The following is a 19,828-nucleotide window of genomic DNA, read 5'->3' on the forward strand; positions in this document are numbered from 1 at the left end:
TTCTCTGTATTAGCTACAGTTACAGACTTCAAAAGCCAGACCTCCAGGTCAAGTCTAAGAAGGCCCTCAGAATGGTTTCCTAGCTTAGACCATGTCAGCTGTTGTGTTCAGTTGCTAAGTTGTATTGATCACTTTGTGACCCCTTTGGAGCCTGCCAGGTTCCTCTGTCCATGGGATTCTCCAGGCAAGAATACTAGAGTGGGTTGTCACTTCCTACCACTGGCGCCACCTGCAAGCCCTAATATATATATGTATATGTATGTATGTATATGCAAATGTGTGGGCTCAGACTGTAAACAGTCTGCCTGAAATGCAGGAGACCCAAGTTTGATCCCTGGGTCAGGAAGATCCCTTGGAGAAGGGAATGGCTACCTTCTCCAGTATTCCTGCCTGGAGAATTCCATGGACAGAGGAGCCTGGTGGGCTACAGTCCATGGGGTTTCGAAAGAGTCAGACACGACTGAGCGATTGAGCACATTGCGCATATATGCATTAATGAAAGCAAGAAATGGACGTGAGTTGATACAGTTTTAAACAGAATTGTTGAGGAATACTTAGTAAAGAGTGATACTACAGAACTGGACATGAAGGGAAAAGGTTCTGAGAAAACGCCTTATTTTCTTGCTGTGGTGCATGACAAAACCAGAGGAGAACTAGGTAATGACAGGGACCTCTCTGGGCCTGGCTGACTTCACTCCATCTAGAATCAGTTCCTGGGCTCACTGGAGACCTCGTAAGTTTTTAGGCCCTGTCTGCCTGGATGTTTGGGGCCTGCCAACTCTTCTCATTTGCTGGCTACCCCTGTCCTTTGCTGCCTCCAAACTGCCTATGCCCAAGCATGATCCTTGAGATGAAGATTGGAAGAACCAAATGAAATCAAGAAGTGAAGTTTAAAGATGCCACTAAAGTCAAGAATGTTCCCTTGGTATCTCTAATTTTTTTGAAGAGATCTCTAGGCTTTCTTATTCTATTGTTTTCCTCTATTTCTTTGCATTGATCACTGAGGAAGGCTTTCTTATCTCTCCTTGCTGTTCTTTGGAACTCTGCATTCAAATGGGTATAGCTTTACTTTTCTCCTTTGCCTTTCACTTTTCTTTTCTCAGCTATTTGTAAGGCCTCCTCAGAAACCATTTTGCCTTTTTGCATTTCTTTTTCTTGGGGATGGTCTTGATCCCTGCCTCCTGTACAATGTCATGAACCTCCATCCACAGTTCTTCAGGCATTCTGTCTATAAGATCTAATCCCTTGAATTTGTTTCTCACTTCCACTGTATAATTGTAAGGGATTTGATTTAGGTCATACCTGAATAGTTTAGTGGTTTTCCCTATTTTCTTTAAGTCTGAATTTGGCAATAAGGAGTTTATAATCTGAGCCACAGTCAGCTCCCAGTCTTGTTTTTGCTGACTGTATAGAGCTTCTCCATCTTTGGCTGCAAAGAATATAATCAACCTGATTTTCTTATTGACCATCTGGTGATGTCCATGTGTGGAGTCTTCTCTTGTGTTGTTGGAAGAGGGTGTTTGCTATCACCATATGACTTATATAATATGACTTACAGCAGAAGCAGAAGATATTAAGAAGAGGTGGCAACAGTACACAGAAGAACTATACAAAAAAGATCCTCATGACCTAGATAACCACAACAGTGTGATCACTCACCTAGAGCCAGACATCCTGGAATAAGAAGTCAAGTGGACCTTGGGAAACATCACTATGAACAAAGCTAGTGGAGGTGATGGCATTCCAGTTGAGCTATTTCAAATCCTAAAAGGTGAAGCTGTGAAAGTGCTGCACTCAATATGCCAGCAAATTTGGAAAACTCAACAGTGGCCACCGGACTGGAAAAAGTCAGTTTTCATTCCAATCCCAAAGAAAGGCAATGGCAAAGAATGTTCAAACTACCACACAATTGCACTCATCTCACATGCTAGCAAAGTAATGCTCAAAATCCTCCAAGCAAGTCTTCAACAGTATGTGAACCAAGAACTTCCAGATGTTCAAGCTGGATTTAGAAGATGCAGAGGAACCAGAGATCAAATTGCCAACATCCACTGGATCATGGAAAAAGCAAGAGAGTTCCAGAAAAACATCTATTTCTGCTTGATTCACTATGCCAAAGCCTTTGACTGTGTGGATAACAATAAACTGTGGAAAATTCTTCAAGAGATGGGAGTACCAGACCACCAGATCTGCCTCTTGAGAAATCTGTATGCAGGCCAGGAAGCAACAGTTAGAACTGGACATGGAACAACAGACTGGTTCCAAATAGGAAAAGGAGTCCGTCAAGGCTGTATATTGTCACCCTGCTTCTTTAACTTCTATGCAGAGTACATCATGAGAAACGCTGGACTGGAAGAAACACAAGCTGGAATCAAGATTGCCGGGAGAAATATCAATAACCTCAGATACGCAGATGACACCACCCTTATGGCAGAAAGTGAAGAGGAACTAAAAAGCCTCTTGATGAAAGTAAAAGAAGAGAGTGAAAAAGTTGGCTTAAAGCTCAACATTCAGAAAACGAAGATCATGGCATCTGGTCCCATCACTTCATGGGAAATAGATGGGGAAACAGTGGAAACAGTGTCAGACTTATTTTTTTGGGCTCCAAAATCACTGCAGATGGTGATTGCAGCCATGAAATTAAAAGACGCTTACTCCTTGGAAGAAAAGTTATGAGCAACCTAGATAGCATATTAAAAAGCAGAGACATTACTTTGCCGACTAAAGTCCATCTAGTCAAGGCTATGGTTTGTCCAGAAGTCATGTATGGATATGAGAGTTGGACTGTGAAGAAGGCTGAGCGCCGAATAATTAATGCTTTTGAACTGTGGTGTTGGAGAAGACTCTTGAGAGTCCCTTGGACTGCAAGGAGATCCAACCAGTCCATTCTGAAGGAGATCAGCCCTGGGATTTCTTTTGGAAGGAATGATGCTAAAGCTGAAACTCCAGTACTTTGGCCACCTCATGCAAAGAGTTGACTCACTGGAAAAGACTTTGATGCTGGGAGGGATTGAGAGCAGGAGAAGGGGACAACAGAGGATGAGATGGCTGGATGGCATCACTGACCTGATGGATGCGAGTCTGAGTGAACTCTGGGAGTTGGTGTTGGACAGGGAGGCCTGGCGTGTTGCGATTCATGGGGTTGCAAAGAGTCGGACACGACTGAGCAACTGAACTGAACTGATGGTTTTTCCAGTAGTCAAGTATGGATGTGAGAGTTGGACTATAAAGAAAGCTGAGCGCTGAAGAATTGATGCTTTTGAACTGTGGTGTTGGAGAAGACTCTTGAGAGTCCCTTGGACTGCAACGAGATCCAACCAGTCCATCGTAAAGGAGATCAGTCCTGAATATTCATTGGAAGGACTGATGCCGAAGCTCTAATACTTTGGCCACCTGAAGTGAAGAACTGACTCATTGGAAAAGACCCTGATGCTGGGAAAGATGGAAGGCAGGAGGAGAAGGGGTGACAGAGGATGAGATGGTTGGATGGCATCACTGACTTGATGAACAGTAGTTTGAGTAAGCTCCAGGAGTTGGTGATGGATAGGAAAGCCTGGTGTGCTGCAGTCCATTGGGTCGCAGTGAGTCGGACACGACTTAGCGACTGAACTGAACTGACTGAAAGTCAAGAATCAAGTAAAAGAACAGCGGAACTACTCTATGGCTTGGCATGTTTCCCAAACAGGGCTATTCCCACTCTTTCCTAGGTCCAGGCTTGTGATGTGAATTGCTGCCAGCAGGTGGCAGTGGTGCTCTTTAGGGCTTGCCGCCCACCAGCACCAACAGTTTGCGGGAAATGTGACCGCCCAGGCTCCACCTGGACATATAGAATCAGATTCCAGTTTAGCAGGATCCCCAGGTGATTGATGTGCACATTAAAGTTTGAGAAGCACGCCTGAAGAGAACTTCTTTCAGATGTTAGCAGCGTAGTTCAATATGCCTTTTAAATGAAAATCCTTTATTTTTTTTATTTAGAGAAAAGAATAATTTAATGGCCAAACAAGAGTACATGGATTTTGTAGCATCTATTTTGGTTCTTCCTAGACCATTTTTTTCTCCTTATTTCTTACATCTTGAGCTATGTTCAGGATTGAGACGTTGATTTCATAGGTTTTAAGAAGCAAAGTGTTTATTCACTTCATTCTCTTCACTTAGCCTAATGGCTGAAACTAGGGTTAACTTTGCTCCTCTTTTCCAAGAAATTTTAAAATTCATTTTACTGGGGTACAGTTGCTTTACAATGTTGTGTTTCTGCTGTACAGCAAAGTGAATCAGCAATATATTTGCATATATCCCCTCTGTTTTTGGATTTCCTTCCCACTTAGGTCACCACAAAGCAGTGAGTTCCCTGTACTATACAGCAGATTCTCATTAGTTATCAATTTAATACATAGTATCAATAATCTGTATATGTCAAACTCCTAATTCATCCCACCCCAGCTTTCCTCCTTGATATCCCCATTTCCTCTATGTCTGTGTCTCTGTTTCTGCTTTGCAAATAAGATGATCTATACCATTTTTCTAGATTCTGTATATATGCATTAATATACAATATTTGTTTTTCTGATTTCACTCTGTATGAGTCTCTGTGTCCATCTATGTCTCTGCAAATGGCAGAGTTTCATTCCTTTTATGGCTGAGTAATATTCCATTGCATATATCTATATCTTCTTTATCCATTCCTTTGTTGATGGAGATTTAGGTTGCTTCCATGTATAGCACTACAATGGACACTGGGGTGCATGTATCTGTTTCAATTATGGTTTTCTCTGGATATATGCCCAGGAGTGGGATTGCTTGGTCATATGGTGGTCCTGTGTTTAGTTTTTTAAGGCACCTCCATACTCTTTTCCATAGTGGCTGTATCAGTTTACATTCCCACCAGTGCAGGAGGGTTCCCTTTTTTCTACGCCCTCTCCAGTATTTATTTCTTGTAGACTTTTTGATGATGGCCATTCTGATGAGTGTAAGATAATACCTCACTGTAGTTTTGATTTGCATCCAAGAATGTTTGAGTGACAGTGGCTCACGCTCAGGGCATGTGCTCACTGAGACCCTAGTGGCTTTCTCCCATTAAGATGAAAACATGCTGATGTGAAGATGACAGTGTCGATACCAAGGGACAGAACTGGGTTATGAAGTGTTCAGCATGAGCAATTTATTATGCTCACTGAGGATGGAAGAGGAGGAAGGAAAGGTAAGACAAAGTGTCTGCAGGAATCAATCTACCAATTTTCTTAATTGCTTTGGTATTCTTCAACATGGTACAATTTTATAGATGAATGCTTTGTGTTAATATATTAGGCCAGTGTTTTTTAACCCTGGATAAATATCTGAGTTCCTTATGCAGCTTCAACAAATAAAGATGCCTGGGAATCACTCTAGGCAATGCTTCTCAAGGGTTAATGTGCAAAGGAATTGCTTGATTCAGTGGGTCTGGGGTGGACCCTGAGAGTTTGCATCTCTAACAAGCTCCCAGGTGATGCCTGATGCTGCTGGTCCTCAGACCACACTTTGAGTGGCAAAATCAAGGGAGACTCAGGTTCAGTAGGTATGAGGCAAGAATTGGCATTTTTCATTTTTTAAGATATCTGCAGGTGATTCTCACGTATAGGTGAGTTGAGACTGGCACCCCATTGGTGGCTGACTTGTCACGGCTTTCTGGGGGAATTTGCAGATGCTTGCAACACACAGCTCCCTCCTGGTTTCCCTCTTTTTCTCTGCTCTCTTTCTTGTATCCTTGGGTGGCTTCTCTTCCATCCAGTCAGTATCAAAGATCTTCAGGTTTAAGTCCCCTGCTTCTTACTGTAACCTATCTCCCTGGGTCACACTTTCTGTTCTCTTTTGGTTCTCAAAACCTTGGTTTTGCCCTCATCATCTTCCAACTCTAAGTTTCCAGCTGGACTGTTGTTTCTGAATGTCAGGGTGGCCAACTCTCTGCTAGATTGAATATCTTACAGAAGGTGATAGATATAAACACCTTCCTGCCCCAACCTGTTCCAACTCCAGTGGTCCTGATGGCAGCTCCAGTTGTTCGAATCATCTTTAATTGCTCCCTGTCTTCACCTCCAACCCTCTAGCTTCTTCTTTCTCTATCTCTTGGATTTGCCCATTTCTCTCCATTTATGCTTCCCACCCTGAGCTCTGTGTACCATCATCTCTGCAGACCTTCATCCTCACTGGCAAGCCAGTCTCCTCCTTTCATCCCCTCTTGTCCCCCAACTCCACCCCAGCCTGTTGCCATAGTGACATTTTAAACATCTGATCCTCTCCCACTCTTGCACACAGATAGTTTAAATCCTTCAGAAGCTTCCCTTTTCCTTTAGAACAAAGTGACGGAAGAGAGATAAATAGACCCAGGGTAGGAGAGAGGCGGGTGTGGGAGGGAGTGAGTGGGCAGAGGGGAGAGAGAGCAGATCAGATGTCAAAGCCACTAGGGGTTTCTAGTTGTCAATTAACTTACTTGGATCTCCCTGGGATGCTGGCTCCAAAGACTGTGTGCTTAATTCTTCTTTTGGAACAAATCCTGGAAAGAGCAGTAAAACTTTTGGTGACTTACAAGAACAGGAAGCATCTGGCCTCACCCCAGGGATGGGGACAAAATGGATATTCACACTCAGCTCCAGGGGCTGGGCTTACTGCTAACTGTGCTCTTCTCCATACCACCCCCATCTGAGGAGATAAGAATGGATGAATATTTACAGACAGTGCAATAGAGACACAGCACTCCTCTGGGTGCTTAGGGGCATTTGAAGTCAAGTGTGTTCAGATCTGTCTTCTACAGCCCCTTAGCTTAATCTATCTGAGCCTTAGCCTTCTTATCTGAAAGCATTAAGCACTTTGCCAGTGTAAATTATTCCTCTGTACAATTCTGAAAATCTTGAGGTCAGGGATGAGTCTCACCCATCACATAAACCTTCCCTGTGGTCCTCAGTCAATATTCAGTGACTGAGTTGATGAACAAAGATGAGTGAGACCAAGGACGGGGTTGGGTGTAGACCGGAGGAGAAGAGATGAGATACTAGCAGCTCAAACAAACAAGAGGGTCTACGCTGCAGCCTGTCCCCTCCTGCAGGCTGAGACCAGATGCAGAAACAAAAGGATGAGTGCTTTGAGAGGGCGTGTGTGTATGTGAACTGAATTTCAGCTTCAGGGTTTTCTTTAGAGCTGTTTACCTGGGAGCCACATTCATAAATGTTTCATATAAGGAAATAAAGACAATAGTCTTTTAAGGCTTAGAAAGGCCAATGAGTTTCTTGGCAGAGTGTAATTGCAGCACCGGAAGTGAGTCTCCTGTTTTTGGGATGCTGGGGAATGCCCGCCAAGAATCCCCCACCTCCATGGAAGAAGGTGCTCAGGACTCCACTCTTGGGTGGGGTGAGCTTTCTCTTGGCTTTGTTAGTTTTTCCAATTTGCAAAGCACATGATTTCATCTTCCCATTAAAGGTCAGCTTGCTCATCCCACTTCCTCAAATCATTAAAAAAATTCACTAATGGCATTTCTCAGCCAGGAGTCCTGGGAGGGGAAGAAATACACATCCAGAGGCCCAAGTCCTCTCCTCCATATCCCTCCGCCTGCCCCCAAACCAGCAAAATCTGCCCTTGCACCAAGAGTCTGAAAACTGTGTTTGCTGTTGGAGTTTTAAACGCTTAATGTAGTAAATAGGGAACAACATTCATTCACGTGAAGAAAAAACCTGAATCCCATTTGCAAAGAAGGAAGAAGAAATGGAATGAAATTAAGGTGTGTGCCCAGATGGAGTGAGGGTCTAACCCATTTTGGGGGCTGGGAACTCACTGCCTTCTGTCTTCACGTTTCCTTCCCTCTCTGTGAATCCAGTCTTGTCCCTGACTCGGTCCTCCCTGTGGGTGTTTCAGTGGCCGTTTGCCTGGCCACCAGATACCTAATGTTGGAGGTGACACCGGAGGAATCTTCTGTAGCAGATTTGACCTCCGTGCCATTTGCTGTAATCCTAAGAATCTTGATCAGTCATGGCCAGAAGGATGGGCTGTATAATTACCTGCATCGAGAAGGACTGATTCAGGTTTCCACAAGGCAGGTTCCCCTGATTTTCAGGATTAAAGAAAAAAACAAACTCATTAGTTAGATGAAACCAGCAGAAGCCCTCAAGTGAACTGCCAGGATGATAATATTTTCTAATTATGGCAGAGAGCTCAGTAAAGAAACCCAAGACCAGATATGGGATGAAGCAACCTGAAATCTGTGATTTTCTTATTTAAAGTTCTTAAAGTCAGAGACAAAAACATCGTTACTCTTTCCTTCCTTTCACTATGCACCAATAAGCATGGAATGATAGCAGTCCTGAAGTTCAAGGGGAACTGAAAGCTCATGCAATTTGAAGAACCACCGTTTTTGCTGTTCAGTCGCTCAGTCGTGTCCGACTCTTTGTGACCCCATGGGCTGCAGCACACCAGGCTTCCCTGTCCTTCACCGTCTCCTGGAGCTTGCTCAAACTCATGTCCATTGAGTCAGTGAAGCCATCCAACCATCTCATCCTTTGTTGTCCCCTTCTCTTCCTGCCATTGATCTTTTCCAGCATCAGGGCCTTTTCCAATAGGTCGACTCTTCACATCAGGTGACCAAAGTATTGAAGCTTCAGCATCAGCCCCTCCAATGAATATTCAGGACTGATTTCCTTTAGGATTGACTGGTTGGATCTCCTTGCAGTCCAAGGGACTCTCAAGAGTCTTCTCCAACATCACAGTTCAAATGCATCAATTCTTTGGCTCTCAGCCTTCTTTATGGTCCAACTCTCACATCCATACATGACTGCTGGAAAAACCATAGCTTTGACTAGATGGACTTTTGTTGGCAAAGTTAATCTCTGCTTCTTAATACGCTGCGTAGGTTTGTTATAGCTTTTCATCCAAGGAGCAATCATCTTTTAATTTCATGGCTGCAGTCACCATCTGCAGTGATTTTGGAGCCCAAGAAAATAAACTCTCTCACTGTTTCCATTGTTTCCCCATCTATTTTGAAGTGATGGGACTGGATGCCATAATCTTTGTTTTTTGAATGTTGAGTTTTAAGCCAGCTTTTTCACTTTCTTCTTTCACCTTCAATAACAGGCTCTTTATTTCCTCTTTGCTTTCTGCCGTAAGGGTGGTGTCATCTGCATATGTGAGGTTGTTGATATTTCTCCTGGCAATCTTGATTCCAGCTTGTGCTTCATCCAGCCTGGCATTTCTCATGATGTACTCTGCATATAAGTTAAATAAGCAGGGTGACAATATACAGCTTTGATGTACTCCTTTCCCAATTTTGAACCAGTCCATTGTTCCAATGCAACCCACTAACCTGCTTCAATAACATCTCTACCAAGTGAGTGGCTGGCGGGTGCTTGAATACCTCCAGAGACAGGGAACTCATTACTTTAGCAACAACAAAAATAGAGCATTTCTTCTTGGACTATTGAGACTTTGAGAAAACTTTTCTTTATGCCAATCTGAAACCTTCATCTGCCTTCCATCCATCTGTTCTTCATCACACTTAATCACGTGTGTGCATTCAGTTGTGTCCAATTCTTTGTGACCCTATGGACTATAGACTGCCAGGATCCTCTGTCCGTGGAATTTTCCAGGCAAGAATACTGAAGTGGGTTGCCATGTCCTCCTGCAGGAGATCTTCCTGACCCAGGGATCGAACTTGCATCTCCTGCATTGCAGGCAGTTTCTTTACTGCTGAGCCATCAGGGAAGCCCCATCACACTTAATATGCACCCAAAATACGCCCATTGTCATTCCGGGTACATTTGCCTCATCCATCTATTTGTGTTTCTTCCCTTGGAACCACACAGAACAAATCTGGCCCCTTCAGGGAGTAGACAGTCCCCTCATTTCCAGAGGCTCTGCTTCTCCCCGCGTGCCTGAAGCAGAATGCACCAAAGCAGCAAACGCCCTTCACCGCACCCCAGTGCTGATGCAGTGGCAGGGGTGGTCAGGAAGTGAACATTCTTATGCAATAGTCCCTGATCTTTTGTGGGGAGTATGTCTGGAAGGGACTTAAGGGGCAGCAAAACATGTTAGGAAGCCTCATGAGGACACCCACGTGGCTATTTTTCTCCTCCTTCCCACCCCCTTCTCCCACCTTCAGCTCACAAGGCTAAGAGCATAACCAACTGTTTCATTTCTTAGAGGCCATCCAGCACATTTCAATTAGCACACTCAGATGAAGTGATATTCTCCTTTACATGATTCAGTGATGCCAGGCTATTGTGAAAGGCAAGTCTGCTCTTGTAGGTTCTGGGTTCATGGTGAAAAGTGAGTTCAATTTGACTCAGCCATTAACCAGGTGTAGGACCTTGAGCAAGTCACATACCCTCCATGAACTGCAATTTCGTTTTGAGTAATATTAGCAGTTTGGGTGGGATGATCTCCAAGTTCAAAATATTTATGATCTATATGTTTTAAGTATTCAGCTTCTTTAGCCTCATTATTCTATCGCCACCTACCGGCAAAACTATGCACTTTGCCCTTTTCCTTAAAAAAAAGAAAAAGAAAAACGTTCTGGTGACACCTCAGTTTTTGTCTAAGGCTTTCAGCACCCTTGGGTGTGAGGAAAGATTAGAATGCTGGGTGCTCTGTTACTTTAGCAGGAGATGAACAATTTTCTGACATGAAGTAATGAAGCGGTGGGACCAGATGCTATGATCTTCGTTTTTTGAATGTTGAGTTTTAAGTCAGCTTTTTCACTCTCCTCTTTCACCTGACATGAAGGATTTTTCCAAGTCTGTTACTCTATCCTGGAGGCCTGTCCTCTATCTGTGTCACTTTAATTTGTTTGGGAAAAGTTTGAACCAAATCACTTTCACCCAAAAGCTGAAGGCTGAAAAAATATTTAGACAGCTCAGACTTGGTGCTTTGAGCTTGGTGGTGATGAGAAGTAGATTTGTGAGAACGTTTGTGTTCTGGTGTCGAGGGCATGGTGTGGGGCCAACAGAAGACTATCCTGAGTCTACCAAAGACTAGCTGGGGGCTGAGGGGCTTGCCTACCTCCTCTGACCTTCAGTTTTCTCCTGGGGGCATGAGGACTTGTTCTGCCCTGCTCACATGAAGACTGCTGCTGTTTAGTTGCTAGGCTGTGTCCACCTGTTTGTGACCCCATGGCCTGTAGCCTGCCAGGCTCCTCTGTTCACAAGATTTCCCAGGCAAGAATACTGGAATGGGTTGCCATTTCCAAGGGCATCTTCTTGACGCAGGGATCGAACCTGTGTCTTCTGCTTGACAGTTGGATTCTCTGCCACTGACCCACCCACCTGGGAAGCCCTCATATGAAGGCAAATGTCTATAAAATCACTCTAAAAAGGGTGAAAGGCACTTGTAAAGAAACAGCTAATAGTTCTTGTGACAGTGCTGGCTCCGTCATCTTATAGATACAGTCAGTGTCTATGGGAGGTATTGGTCTTGAACACGCACTGACCAAGCCCCATGAGAGCATTACACTAGAGTAACCCTGCGGGTCAGGGACAGCCATGATCCCACTTTACAGGTGGGAAAGCTGACACACGGGGAAGGGCAGCGCAGAGTATTAGACCCAGGCAGGTAGGCTCTCCCTGTGGTATTCACTGCCTGTTTATGACGGGCGGCATCATTGTTGCTTCCGAATCTCAGGGTTCTGGGGGTGGGGGTGCACCACGGAGAAGCCAGGCCTGGAATGTCACATGAAGAACGAGGGCCCAGAGCATCCCTGGTTTAAAATCCATGGTGACCTTTGCCCTGGTTACAGCTCCTACTGTTCCCTGAACATCTGGAGTTTACCAGCCTGGGATCCAATGGGAGTCATGGCGATGGCCCTTAGGGCTCTCAAGTTTTATGGGACAGACCCACAGCTGGCCCCTCAGCCGCGGCTTCTCCCCAGGGACTTCCGCTGCAGTTTTTAGCAGGAGGCGTCAGTCTGAGGGGCAGCAGCCTCTGGAGCCAGGGGACTCCACACACCTCCCTTCCAGGGCCTGGCCTCGTGCCAGCAGCTCCACATTTGAGGGTGACTGGAGAAGGCTGGGGACACTCAGAGGTCCTGGGCATGGGCATCAGGCCAGCAAAACATCCGCAGCCCTGCGTTTACAGATGGGTTCCCCTCCAAAGCTCTGCATGGGGCATTTGTTTGGGAGCTGGCAACCTCTTCTCATGGAAGCGACATCAACTCTGTGGTTAGGTTTCCAGGCCAGTGAAGCTTATCTGATCAAACAGAGCTCAGGGTACCGTGAAGCTACCTCCGATGGTTCCAAGGAAAAGTCCCTGAGTTCTAGCCTCAATCTTCCTGAGTGTTCCACCCGTCCCTCCCCTGGGGGCACAGCAGGAGCAGTCAGGTCAGCCAGAGTGGACTTAGAGGGTCCTGGTCAGGGGGTAAGGGTATGCCTGTGGGGGCAGGGGGAGGCGGTGGCATCACTGATGAGTCTGGAGGTGGGGAGTATGGGACCTGCCAAGGCAGAACTTTCAGCCCCAGAATATTAGAATCTGAAAATATTTGAGTCATCTTTTAGTTCTAACACATAGCACAGTGTCTCAGTACATTAAAAAAAAAAAATTAACAGTTCCCCTGCCATGGAAGTGGTGACTTAAACTGGGGACATGTTAAGTTACATCTGTGAGCAGAAGGCATAGCGGGAGGAGGACGCAGGACTCACTCAGGGTCCTAAGTTCGGGGTCCTGTGCAGGAGAGGGTGAAATATTAAGGCTGATGGCCATACTATTAGGTCTGTACATGGCTGCTTGTGTCTGTTAATGCATTGCCCTCAACATGGATAGGGTATTTAGTGGGGCTCAGGAGATTCCATCCCATGTGATATAATTTTATCAGTGACTGGAGAGGAGACGGCTGGCGTATTAATCAATTTGGTAGATGACAGAGAAGGAAGGCCAGCTGATGATGATGGAAGGCTAGTTAATACATTCAGTGACAGAATTAAGATTCAGGAAGGCTGCAGCACACTAAACTAAGGGAGGGTTTAATATTAGAGTTAAGTCTGATATTCTAACCGGGGGCAAAAACTCAGCTGCACCAGGACAGCACTGGGGTGACCTGCTTCTCTAGAAATACGTGAGAAAAAGCCCTGGGAACCTGAGCAATTGCCAGTTCAGTAGGAGATGAGCTGAAGAGGAGACAAAGCCTCCCCCACATGGAACTTGGGATGTTTTCAGGGAACCAGAGTATTTAGAGCGAGAGAGGCAGTTCCCTGGCACAGCCCTCTAGGCAGCGTGTCCTGCTCTGAGTGCCTGCTCTGAGTCACCACCAATAGACTGAGGTTTAGCCGGAGGGTGTGCTGCTGAGTCACGTAAGGACCTGTTGGAAGTCTAAGAGAAATTTGTCCCAGAAAAGACAAGATGCAAAGGAGGACGTGAAGGCTACTTTCATATACGTGAAGGACTCTCCAATTTGTTATTTTAACAAATACCGAAGATCCCCATAGAGCCTCTGTGTTGGTTACATCTATTATTGTTTTTTCTCATATTAGAAATTAAAACTGTGTATCCTCTCATTTAAAACAGACTACGTATCCTAGTGAAATAGTTTATTTCACTATTCATTCACTTAAAAATAACAACAAACCTATTCATTCTATTTTAACATTTTATAATGGAAATAACTGCTTCCTAAAACAAAAGAATTCAATGGGAAGAGTGGCAGACATCTCCACTGTCTGATGTAATAGAAGACAGCTCAAATCTGATGTCAGTTCCTTCAGTCCATCTGTGGTGATGTCATTTTTGTTGAAGAGTTTGAAGAAAATCTGGCTTCAGTTATAGAGGGAGCGAAGAGAGGGCCTCACAGAAGCCCTGAAAGCAAAGTTCTTGGACCACAAAGTGAGAAGTAGTAGTTTAGACACATGAGGAGCAACAGGCTTAAGTTCTAGATAGCACGTCCAACAGCGGGCCTGGGAAGCTCTGGGCCCCTCACATAGTTATCCTACATGGGGCAAAGGTTTCCCTGCTGGCTCAGTGGTAAAGAATCTGCCTGCCAGTGTAGGGGACATGGGTTTGGGATTGGGAAGATCCCTGGAGAAGGAAATGGGAACTCACTCCAGTATCCTTGCCTGGGAAATCCCACGAATAGACAAGACTGGCAGGCCATGGGTTCGAAAAGAGTCAGACATGACTAAACAACAACAAGCACAGAGCAAGGCCTCTGTCTGCCACATCACAAGGGATTCAGTTGTTTGGTGGGAAATCAGACCAGATCCACTTTGCTTTATTTTTTCAATGTGGCATTAAGGAAATATTTTAATGGGCTGTGATTACAGGACAGAAATCACTAAAGTACATAGAAGGTTAAAAACAAGACTTCTGAGCTGATCTGAAACGCCAACACATAAAAGTCTGAAAATGGGTAGGATGGGGAAACCAGAGCGAGTTACAGCCCCTGACCTAGCGGCCTTGCACTTCAAAGCAGAGTCATTGCTGTGCTGCTCATTACAAACATACAGACCAGAAGTGTTTATACAGTTCTTCCCAATTCTATGATCTGAGGATCTTCTAGCTGAGAAGTTGGCTGACTATCTGATATGCAAGATTTTATCGGAAGTGAGAGCCAGGTGAAGATCCCATGTGCCAGTGGCTCCCCTATCTGCAGAAGCTAGCTCTGGGCTTTGAGATTTGTGCAGGCCTGAACACCAGAGCCTCTTGATGAAAGTGAAAGAGGAAAGTGAGAAAGTTGGCTTAAAACTGAACATTCAGAAAACTAAGATCATGGCATCCTGGTCCCATCACTTCATGGCAAATAGATGGGGAAACAGTGACAGATTTTATCCTTTTGGGCTCCAAAATCACTGCAGATGGTTACTGCTGCCATGAAATTAAAAGACGCTTGCTCCTTGGAAGAAAAGCTATGACCAACCTAGACAGCATATTAAAAAGCAGAGACATTACTTTGCCAACAAAGGTCCATCTAGTCAAAGCTATGGTCTTTCCAGTGGTCATGTATGGATGTGAGAGTTGGACTATAAAGAAAGCTGAGCACCGAAGAATTGATGCTTTTGAACTGTGGTGTTGGAAAAGACTCTTGAGAGTCCCTTGGACTGCAAGGAGATCCAACCAATCCATCCTAAAGGAATCAGTCCGAATATTCATTCAAAGGACTGATGTTGAAGCTGAAACTCCAATACTTTGGCCACCTGACGTGAAGAACTGACTCATTGGAAAAGACCTTGATGGTGGGAAAGATTGAAGGCGGGAGGAGAAGGGGATAACAGAGGATGAGATGGTTGGATGGTATCACTGACTCAATGGACATGAGTTTGAGTAAATTCTGGGAGTTGGTGATGGACAGGGAGGTCTGGCGTGCTGTAGTCCACGGGGTTGCAAAGAATTGGACACGGCTGAGCAACTGAACTGAGTACCTCGGGCGAGCAGAAGTCCCAAGAGCACCCTGCCTTGGGGAGGGTCTGACTGCTCAGAGCCAAGTTGCAGAGGTGATAGTGGAGTGGGAAGAGCAGTGGAAAAGAGCAGGATTTGAGGGAGAAAGGAGCTGGGAGAAAGGAGCTGGGACCATCACTGTGGTCAGTGAGATGAAGTCTTAGTTACTAGGAGCACAAAGAGAGTGGATGAGAAAGGGAGACTCAGGGCTGGAGACCCAGGCAGTAAGGCTATAAAAGGTTATGAAAAGGGAATGGGATCAAATGCTAAAAAACAGTCTTGGGTTGTTGGGTAGGAAGAAACAGGAGCCAGAGGTCAAATAAGTACCTTGTTGCCATCACCCCCCCAAGCCAAGTCTGATTCTCATGGGGTGTCTTGGCATTTGCACTGTGTCTCAGAGGCAGGTCCTGGGATGGCAGGATGGGGCCTAGGCTGCCCAAATGAGGGACATCTCCAGCAGTCCCCAGCCCCTGGGAGCCCCAGGGCATCTTGACTGGTAGAGACATACCTCTGACACTAGAAGGGACACTGAGATCGGACAGAGCAAAGAGATGGCTATTGGAGGTTAAAAGCTGGGCCTGACCTGGAGGTGAGCTGCAGGGGCCAGCACTGTACGGGAGATGGTGTTTGTAGACGCAGCAGAACAAGGGCGGTAAGCAGCCGGCAGCCTTGCCAGGCTTCTGGCTTCAGAGACTCCTGCCGTTGGATACCCCAGGGGGTGGGATTAGACAGGATCAGCTGATTAACATGCAATCAGCAATCTGTTTTCTTCTCTTATTTTGCCCCCTGATGAAAGTGCCCCTCATTCAGATTTTCCTTGGAAGTCAGCCTTCCTCTCTGTGGTTGGTTCTACTTTGGGGGTTGCAGAGAAGGCCAACAACACTGAAGGAAACTGTGCCCATGCTTGACTGCCTGAAAGACTAATCCACCGGGCCTGTTAAGGTCTAAAGTAGCCTCGGAGTCCTTGGCCTGCCCGGAGATCTGATTCTTAAGCCTTTTGTCCTGAACATCAGCATGTACGTTGGCAAAGAGGCAATTGGGAAGCCATAGAAGCTCTCAGTCCTGTCCAGGGGACTCCTTGGAGCCCCTGCTCCTATCTGGCATCAAAGCAAAACAGAATCTGCAGTCTCAAGGAATCTTTTAACATGTGGAGGACAGGTACCTCTAGCAAGAGAAAGGCCTGGACTCTTCTCCTTCCTTGTGTACCGAGGCTATAAAGGAAACTGGAAAGTCTGTCAGCTCACGGCCCAGGCCCCAGGCAGAGTTTGCGGAAAGCATCTAACCGAGCTAGATTCTCCTTTCTCATCTCTGCAGGCCTCAGCAGCCTCTCAGAGAAGAGAACTTGTTTCGTGTGTCTGCATCCCCAGTTCCTGGGCCGAACCTTGAAGGGGTGCACACAGAAGTGGAAATAAGGGAGCCAGGGAGTGTCATGATTCCTGGGAGAATGGCTGGAGGAGAAAGGATGATTTCTGTCCCCTGTGTCACAGAAGCACTCGAGCAAAATTGGCTCTGCCCTTTCCTGGGAAATGATAAAGGCTTCTTTGACCCAAGTTCCTCAAGGATAAACCCCAGAGAGTATCCCTTTTCAAGTTTATAAGAGCCTTGTCACCGAATCCTTAGGAATTTCTATTACAACCTCCAAAAAAATTGCCTCAAGGGAGTGGCGCTTCGCTTATTTAATGGCTTCCTTACAAGTTGGGCCCTTGAACAGTATCTTTTGTTGACATATCTGGTTTAATGATTTCTGTTCAAATCTGAGTCAAATGACAAGGATTTGGAAAGACAACCTCCATGTAAACAAGCTTAACTTCCTTCAGTAGCTAGAAAGGTGAGTTCAGGTTCTCACCTGGATTAGCTTGGGGGCTATTTTGGCCGTTAATATAGGTAGTGGCTCAGATGGTAGAGTCTGCCTGCAATGCAGGAGACCTGGGTTTGATCCCTGGCTTGGCAAGATCCCTGAGAGAAGGAAATGGCAACCCACTCCAGTATTTTTGCCTGGAGAATTCCAGGGACAGAAGAGCCTGGCGGGCTACAGTCCATGGGATCAAAAAGAGTCAGACAAGACTGAGTGAAAAGACTTTTTGATTTGTAGGTGGTGGTGGACCAGAGATCTGTAGTAGCATTTGACTGTCCAGAGCATGAATTTTAATTTAACTCTTCTCATTCTTTCCATGATTCCTCCTAGCAAGATATCACCAAGGTGAGAACCGAGGTAAAGCTTTGTCCTTGTGTGGCCTGAATCTGCTCTGGAGGAGGCATTGAAATGAGGGGAAGAAGGATTTAACTCAAAACACTGACTGAAAATTCCAGGTAACAGTAGCCCTTGCACTCCACAACTGTCAAAGCATCTTTTACTGAAGTGCCATATTTCTTTATACTTCATTATTCTTATAATAATTCAGCTGTGCCTCTCCTGAGGGAGTTACAGTAATGCCTCAATAGAAATGTCACTTAACATTTAGCAGTTTGCTTAAACTGCATTAACATGGTATTGATGCAAATAGCATTAGCTTTCAGTCATTTTTAAGGGTACACAATGGGTTATCCTTAATTACTCCGTGGGAGAATTGAATACATTTCAGCATTCATTATTCACTGGGCAATTTTTCTGAAGCAAGGTTTGTAAAAGGGCAGAGAGAGATGGGAGATTCTGTGAAGAGAGCTGCAAAGTTTGTTTTAGGCGGGAGAGGGACCACATAAAAACTGGCTGAGGGAAAGAACCAAGTTTCATGGAAGGGGAGAGATAACAGGTCATGGGAAAACATCAGTTTTTCTTAGAATCAAATTTATCCACCTTAACTTTTCATTCCTTTTGTCTTTGTTCCAATTGTTGTTGTTGTTGTTCAGTCGCTAAGTTGTGTCTGACACTTTGCGACCCCCATGGACGGCAGCACGCCAGTCTTCTTCCCTGTCCTTCACTAGCTCCCAGAGTTTGCTCAAACTCCTATCCATTGAGTTGGTGATGCCATCCAACCATCTCATCCTCTGTCACCCCCTTCTCCTCTTACCCTCAATCTTTCACAGCATCAGGGGCTTTTCCAGTGAGTCAGTTGTTCGCATCAGGTGGCCAAAGTATTGGAGTTTCAGCTTCAGCATCAGTCCTTCCAATGAATATTCACGACTGATTTCCTTTAGGATGGACTGGTTTGATCTCCTTGCTGTCCAAGGGACTCTTAAAAGTCTTCTCCAGCACCACAGCTCAAAGGTGTCAATTCTTCAGTGCGCAGCCTTCTTTATGGTCCAACTCTCACATCCATACGTGGCCACTGCTGCTGCTGAGTCGCTTCAGTCATGACCGACTCTGTGCGACCCCATAGACGGCAGCCCACCACGTTCCCCCGTCCCTGGGACTATCCAGGCAAGAACACTGGAGTGGGTTGCCATTTCCTTCTCCAATGCATGAAAGTGAAAAGTGAAAGTGAAGTTGCACAGTCGTGTCTGACTCTTAGCAACCCCATGGACTGCAGCTCACCAGGCTCTTCCGTCCATGGGATTTTCCAGGCAAGAATACTGGAGTGGGGTGCCATTGCCTTCTCCATATGGCTACTAGAAAAACCATAGCTTGGGCTATATGGACCTTTGTTGGCAAAGTGATGTCTCTGCTTTCTTGTTCCAGTTATTTGGACACAAACTCAAAATAGCTCTGTTTTCTAATTATAAAGTGGGCATGTGCTCACTATCAGCATATCCACTGTGGGTAGTAAAGAATCATCTGTAACCCTGCTATGCAGCAGTGGCTTGTTTACAATTTTGGTATACAGTGTTCTATTCCTTTTTCTATGCACATATTCTCATGTGCAAAACATAATTATAACACATGAGATTGGTAGCCATCCTGTTTTGTAGTCTGCTTCTTTGACTTAACAACCTGTCACAGACCAATCTTCTCTTGTCAGGAAGTATGCATATTTTAATAGCTGCATAGTGACTTTTTAACCATTCTGACAATGAACAATTAAATTGTCTCCACTTATTTTTCTATCATGAACAACATCTATGTCCAGGCTTCTTTTGACTTTGGCTGATAATTACCTTGGGATATATTCCTGGAAGTGCAAATGCTGGGTCATTTCTCCACACTGTTGCCCAAACCGTGTTTTTATCAGTTCCTAATGTGAATTGGTGAAAGCTGACACCTTACTGTTTACTTTGAGTGTGTTTGATTCCTGGTGAACATCTGTTATATTTATTGGCTGTTTGTAGTTCTTCCTCCATCGCCTGCCTGGTCATAACCTTCACCCATCTTTCTTGGAATGTTTGTCTTACTGTTTCATAAGACTGGATTTTAAGGAAAATCTCCTCCTGATACCTTAAGGAAGATAAACATTCAGAGATGAGATGCATGTTGGTGAGAAGGGAAAGTGCACGTGGAAGGGTCGGGCTTTTTATGGATACTGGTTCCTTCCTGTCCCAGGTTTCACCACTTCTTCCTTAGCGGACCTTGGTCAGGGGGTGGCTT

At 45.2% G+C, this 19,828-nt stretch overlaps 1 protein-coding gene across 2 annotated transcripts in view; it reads right to left on the minus strand.

Annotated features, from left to right (window-relative positions):
* The window catches only part of VIT (vitrin), a 125,512-nt gene that overhangs the window by 26,917 nt on the left and 78,767 nt on the right, over positions 1 to 19,828 (minus strand). For both annotated transcript variants that reach the window (XM_012173556.4, XM_004006026.5), the window contains 2 exons: positions 8,022 to 8,066; positions 6,464 to 6,526 (listed from right to left, as the gene is read on the minus strand). In XM_012173556.4, coding sequence (XP_012028946.2) covers positions 6,464 to 6,526; positions 8,022 to 8,066 — 108 coding nt within the window. The remainder of the gene's footprint in view (positions 1 to 6,463; positions 6,527 to 8,021; positions 8,067 to 19,828) is intronic.

This window comes from Ovis aries, chromosome 3 (genome assembly GCF_016772045.2).
Source record: "Ovis aries strain OAR_USU_Benz2616 breed Rambouillet chromosome 3, ARS-UI_Ramb_v3.0, whole genome shotgun sequence".
Lineage (NCBI taxonomy): Eukaryota > Metazoa > Chordata > Mammalia > Artiodactyla > Bovidae > Ovis > Ovis aries.